At 50.6% G+C, this 6,000-nt stretch overlaps 1 protein-coding gene across 1 annotated transcript; it reads right to left on the minus strand.

The window, feature by feature from the left end:
* Nucleotides 1-1,545: 1,545 nt before the first annotated feature.
* Nucleotides 1,546-4,922, minus strand: LOC103235211 (protein FAM90A27P-like). The gene is made up of 4 exons (XM_007997939.3): nt 4,803-4,922; nt 4,159-4,358; nt 3,570-3,678; nt 1,546-2,493 (listed from the first exon to the last, which is right to left on the minus strand). The coding sequence occupies exons 1-4, from the start codon at nt 4,920-4,922 to the stop codon at nt 1,546-1,548; spliced, it is 1,377 nt and encodes a 458-aa protein (XP_007996130.3).
* Between the last annotated feature and the right edge of the window lie 1,078 nt (nt 4,923-6,000).

Raw genomic sequence — 6,000 nt, forward strand, 5'->3', positions numbered from 1 at the left:
AAAGAAGAGTTTGGACTTCAAATCAGGAGACACAGCAGCAGCAGCTCACAGTCCCAAATAGGCCTGTCCTTAAGCTTTCAATCTATAGTTTTCCAAGTGGCAAGTTAAATATGTTTAACATGGCCATTAACCTCAGATACTGGAGTCTCAGCACTGAGTAAAGCACTTTTGTCTGCTTTCAGTTTTGTGTAGCTGGGACTGAGGTTAACCATCCATACTAGCCCTGTTGACAACATTGTGATATAGCTCAGCTGAACTGTCGGTGAACCAAAGCCAGGCATTTAGGGGAATGTCAGAGAATTCAGGGCCCCTAGTGCTTAGGCACCACGCCCAGGAGATTCCAATGTGCAACCAAATTCAGGGTTAGTTTATTTTCGTGCTTATCCCACTTTCACCCACCTGTGAAACACCTGGGGTTGTTATTCAGCTGCAGATACTGATTCCGCAGGGGCAGCCTGTGCCTGAGGGTCTGTGTTTTTCAGAAGCTACAGGTCTGCGGGTGACACTCTGGGCACCCAGTCCTCTTTGCTCAAGTAAATGAAACACGATGATTGAAATGTAAGGAAATTGGCCTGAGGTGAAAAGGAAAACTCAAAACACCTGTAAGACATGTCATAGTGCAACGAATTTTATTCAGATGGAAAGAAATTAACCAAACAGAATTTTACAATGACTTTTAATAACAACAGTTCCAAGGCTAGTAGAATACATCCTTAGAAGTGAAATTCATTAAAAAACTTGAAGTTACTCTATTGACTACTTGCGGCATAATAATAATAATAGTAAGATACATTTTATCATGTGCCATTCGTGACATGCTTTGCATAAGTTATTGAATCCACTGAATCACTCCAACATTGAGAATATTGGTACCTCAACTTTACACGTGCACTAGCTGAGATGCCCTCCCTATCACAGTGGAAATCAGAGTCTAGGTAGCTTCATAAAACAAATGGAGTATTTCCCTTGTCTGATATCCTGGAAAAATGTATACGGTATAAAAAAGAACAGTTTCTTAAATGTTTGAATTCAGTGATTTTAAAAAAACCACATTCTTCCAAGAAAAAAAATTCCCCATTTTTCCAAGGCTAAGCGTTTCTCACTACAACTCTCCTTCACAGTCAAATATTCTTAAGTCAGTAGATACTGAGGTTTTCCACTACCATCGAAGGGCCCTTTGCCCAGAATTACTCAAATCTCGGTCGTTGGCTCCCTCCCTCAGATGCGTTTCAAAGCTTTCTATTGACACTAGTGGAACATTGTTTGCTTATGTTGACTCAGTTTCTCACATAATTATATGTAATTGAAAAAGAAACGTATAGGACACTTTCATAAGCCCCATTTTAATGCAGGTTAAATTTACATAATGTAAATAGGCAGGGTTCCTTGATCCCCGATAGTATCTGGGGTCCACGTTTGAACAGGCACCGCCGCCAGGGAAGCGCTGAGCCCACACAGGGCTGCTTCCTGCCTCTCCGCTTCTCAGCCTTTCAGCCACTTCCAAGTCACATGCACTTGAAGCCGGGTCTTCTTGCCTTGGGGGCCTCAGTCACTGTCACTGTCCTCAGAGGAGGAAGTGACCCGAAGGTCCTCATAGAGGACACTCCTTGAGACCTGGGGACACCGGTCCTCAGGCTCCCTTGAGACGTGAGGGCTCTGAGCAGAAGCAGAGTTCTCAGGAGGGTGGGATGTGGGAGACGTTCTGAACCTGGGGCTCTCCTGTCCCTTGTCCCCTCTCATGAAGGTGACACTGCCCGGCCTCCCTGGAACGTGAATGGGTGGTCCAGGCTGGAGGACGGGGCAGCCCTGGGCTGGGCCCAGGAAAGGTGAGCTGGGTAGGGGCTGGAGGTTGACTCTGGGCTGCAGGGTTGCTGTCTTGGTGGCTGCTGTCTCTGTGGTCGGCTTGGGTGCCTGTCTGGATCCAAGTCCAGTTGCCGTGAAGGGAGGCTGGAGTGTCCGCACGGTGCCCACATCCGGGAACTGAGTTCTCAGTGCGGGGGTTGGGAAGGAGCTGAGTCTTGCTTTCTTTGTGGGGTTCTGGACGGTCTGGGTGGGGATGGCGGCAGGCTGCTTTCCTGGCGTCTGGGTTCTGGAGTCCTGGCCACACTTTCGTCTGACTTGCTGTGGTCCGGGCTTTGCGTCTGCATTGGGACGTTTGATTTCTGCCTGGGATTTCAGGCCGGGACCCAGCGCAGACGCCTTCATGGCAGGCTGGGGGGCACCGTGGGAGGACACATCAGGCCTGTTGACTGGCGGCCTGGCACTGAGAATGTGGTTCTGGTGGGAGCTCTTCAGAACAGGGAGCAGGGAGGCAGTAATGTCCCTGCCATGTCCCTTGGTGGGTCCACAGATGCTCAGTTCAGCTCGATCATTGTGATCCGAAGGGCAGAGTAATCTCATCCCAGGTATGTAGACAGGTGGTGGACCTGTGGACACAGGGCCCAGGGCACATCTCTTCTTGATGGTGTGGACAGGCAGAGGCACGGTAGGATGCTGCAGGAGAAAACACTCCACATGAGACAGCTCAGCAGTAGAATTTCCAAACTCTATGAAGCAGGGAACTCACATGGAAAACCACATCACAACAGAAGCTGTGTGAATACAAGAAGCAAGCTAGGACAGGCTGATATGAGAAACAGAGGAGAATAACATGCACTGGGAGTGCGTCTAAATCAGGATCAAATATAGGGAAGACCCTACAAAAGAGATAGGACGTAGGAAATTAAATGTCACAGAAAAGGATGTACACATGGTCACTGAATATATGCAGAATTGTCACTTCAGGAATAGTGTTGGGGAAAGATGGCCTACCATTCTGTTTGCTGTGACTATCACATATGAAAATTAAAACTGTCTTTATGTTGTCTGTTGTTAATATCAAGGGAATATCAATTCCCCCACACAACGTGGAGACTGGAAATGGCACAGCTCCTTTTGAAAGCAGATGTAAGAACATGTATAAAAATGAAGGAGATGCCTTATCTGCAGCCTGTACCCCGAAGACATCTGATCAGTCACTCCCCACAGGCACTGAAATGCGCCCAGCAGCATCTGCTGGCCAACTTGTAAATAAAGGCACAGAAACCAACTTTCAAACAAAGAAGCTGAGGCTGGGCGCGGTGGCTCACACCTGTAATCCCCGCACTTTGGGAGGCCGAGATGGGCGGATCACAAGGTCAGAAGATGGAGACCATCCTGGCTAACATGGTGAAACCCCGTCTCTACTAAAAATACAAAAAATTAGCCAGGGGTGGTGGCTCATGCCTGTAGTCCCAGCTACTTCGAAGACTGAGGCAGCAGAATGGCGTGAACCCGGGAGGCGGAGCTTGCAGTGAGCTGAGATGGTGCCACTACACTCCAGCCTGGGCGACAGAGCGAGACTCCATCTCAAAAAAAAACAAAACAAAAAAAAAGAAGAAGCTGGAAACGAGTATGCGAAGTCCTCGGGTAGTGCAGTTCTCCTGCAGGGCAGCCCACGTTTAAACATGATCCCCACCCGTGAGGGGCACAGAAGTGAAGGAATCAGGGGACCCAGAGGAGAAACAGAGGAGGGGCTGGGGAATACTCACCCTCAGGAAGAAACAGGCTTCCACTGGCTCCTTCCAGGCTCCCTCTATTTTCTCTTGGGGACTCCTGGGAAATGTCTGCGTCAGAGCTTTGCTCTGCTGTTGCTGGGGCCTGTGGAGGAAATCACGTTCACTGTCTGGACCCGCCTGATCCTCCTGCCCACACCAGTGACTGGGAACCAAGCACCCTCCCAGAACCCAGCCCAGCCCTTGCTTTGGGTGAGGGAGACATTCAGGCCTCTATGAACTTTGCCAAGACAGCCCCTTCTCTCATCTCAGAAGTAGCCCCACTTACAGGAAGCTCCCCCTACTTGCCCGGCCATGGCCCCAGGTCCCTAAGTTCATTCAGACCCTGGTGCTGCTCTGCCTACCACGGGCAACATCCTCAGGTCTCCCACAGCCCCTGCCCTCTAGAGACTCTCAGCGCTGGAATAAGCTCGGAGTGTGGACCCTGGGAGGCAGTGGCCCCCGCACACCTGCATTTGGAGCTTTCCTGTGTGTGCCTAGAGAAGACTCTGCAGAAAGAGTAGGGGAGACACAGCTCCTGAGGCGCTGACCTCACGAATAGTCCTTGACCCTGCAAAATCCTTACCTTAGACCTTGCTCCTCTTTTCTGTCATTCCTCATAAAGGGCCCTGGAGCCTGGGGTAGCCGGGGCTTTGCTGGTTGCAGGTTCTCCTTCTCCTTGTGTGAGCCCAGGGGCTGCAGAGGAAGGGCCCCACTCCACCTCTTAATGGGGCAGGTCTTGCTCCTGGCGGAGTGCCCAAAGGCCCCGCAGTTGTTGCATTTCATCTGCAGGTGGAGGAGGACAGAGAGCAGCGAGTCAACAGCAATCACAGGCACCTGCGAAGGTTCACGCAAGACCTGGGGGTTGGAGGTGGATTATTTTAGGAGGGGGACATAGGCCCATGGGCTGTTGGTTGCCAGGAAACTCAAGATATTATCGTCCTCCCCAGAGCCCATTTAACAGGGATCCCAGGAGGAAGGACGCGCGTGTCTGAGAGTGAAGATAATGAACCAGTGTTGAGGACTCGGCAAACACCAGGCTGGACGTGACACTGGACAGAGAATGAGGCTGCGCCTCAGAGACTCCGAATGGGCCAGTCTGCCAGGGAGGAGAGCACTGACCTGTCGGCCTGAGTCCAGTGGGAACCCCCAAGTCATAAACACGGTTCCCGTGTTCAAGCCCACACTCTGGTGTCCACTGGTTACCAACATTTTCAAGCCCCCACTGACCCTGGACTCCTCCTCCTCTGCTGGGGGAGTCCTCTGCCCCACGGGTCTCCTCTGCTGCTTCTGTGGGTTCTTGACTGTGGGGAGCCTCTGAGCCTGGTGACGGACAGGATGACCTGCCATCTGTAGCAGGTCCTTGAGCTTCTGATCAGTCCTCTTTATTAATTGATTGTTGGATTTCCTAATCATAAGAGAGAAAACATTACACAGACACCAGACAAAAGTCCCTCCTACCCTTATTTACCCAAGTGGGGATGGAGGGACGCACTGGCCACTGAGTCACGCCCACTGTAACTTGGTCCTCTCTGAACCCAGGTGCCAGTTGTGCTATTTTGTGACTCTCTCCCAGCCTGGCCTACTCCCAGAACAGGACACAGATTTTATAAACCAAAAGCTGCTTGATTTCTAGAGGGAGAAGTGAGATTTGCAGCCTTGCATAAAAGTTTTCTGGGCTCTGAGTTTGTGTGCAGTCAGTGCCTCAGAGCTGAAACCCTCTGACAATATTAATCAAAGCCAAGAGATGAATAGCTAACAATTAGTGATTTTTATTCCAGCTAGTTCCAGAAAACCCGCTATTTTCATAGAATAGCTTCTCACTCAGAAAACCAACCAGAAGCTCAAAGCTTTGCAAAGCTTTCATATTCAACCTATGGACACTCGTGACGTTCACATGAGACCCCTGTGACCCCATGCCACTCTTCACACAGAGGCAGGCACAAAGCCAAGCCAGGACCAGCCCTCTGAGGATCCTGCGACGCTGACACGTATGTGCATATTCACGCCAGGCATCGCACACATCACAGCCCATGTCATGGGGGGACATGCAAGATGGAAGCCCCCAGGTATGTTCAGCAGAAACCTTGAGCCCACACTGTGCTTGGGGAGTCCCCCAGGCCATCCCATCCTTACTCCCTAATACTTGTCTTACCTCTCCTCTTGGTATCCACATCTTTGTGAAATTGTAGGGGGCCGGCCCACTAAAGCCTGACATTTTTCATTCGAGACACAGCGGACGGTTGGATCCTCTCCTGGCTTCAGAGGAAATCGCAGAAGAACCTCCACAGAGGCAAGAACAACCCATTTCTCTGTCATCAAGTCAATCTAATGCCGAGAAAGGAGAATGGAGAGGCAACCTGAGTTCTGCAGGCAGGAGGAAGGCTTGGCAGAGGAGAGGAGGAACTCCCAACTGCCTCAGATTTTA

Source organism: Chlorocebus sabaeus, chromosome 6 (assembly GCF_047675955.1).
Source record: "Chlorocebus sabaeus isolate Y175 chromosome 6, mChlSab1.0.hap1, whole genome shotgun sequence".
In the NCBI taxonomy this organism is placed as follows: domain Eukaryota; kingdom Metazoa; phylum Chordata; class Mammalia; order Primates; family Cercopithecidae; genus Chlorocebus; species Chlorocebus sabaeus.

What these genes read in the sequence shown, in the direction of transcription:
- LOC103235211 (XM_007997939.3), bottom strand. Translation starts at nt 4,922, where the DNA reads ATGGCAGGTCATCCTGTCCGTCACCAGGCTCAGAGGCTCCCCACAGTC. An exon ending in CAGAGGAGGAGGAGTCCAGG is followed by an intron (nt 4,359 to 4,802) that starts GTCAGTGGGGGC and finishes CTCCACCTGCAG; the next exon opens with ATGAAATGCAACAACTGCGG. An exon ending in AAGCCTGTTTCTTCCTGAGG is followed by an intron (nt 2,494 to 3,569) that starts GTGAGTATTCCC and finishes TTTCTCCTGCAG; the next exon opens with CATCCTACCGTGCCTCTGCC.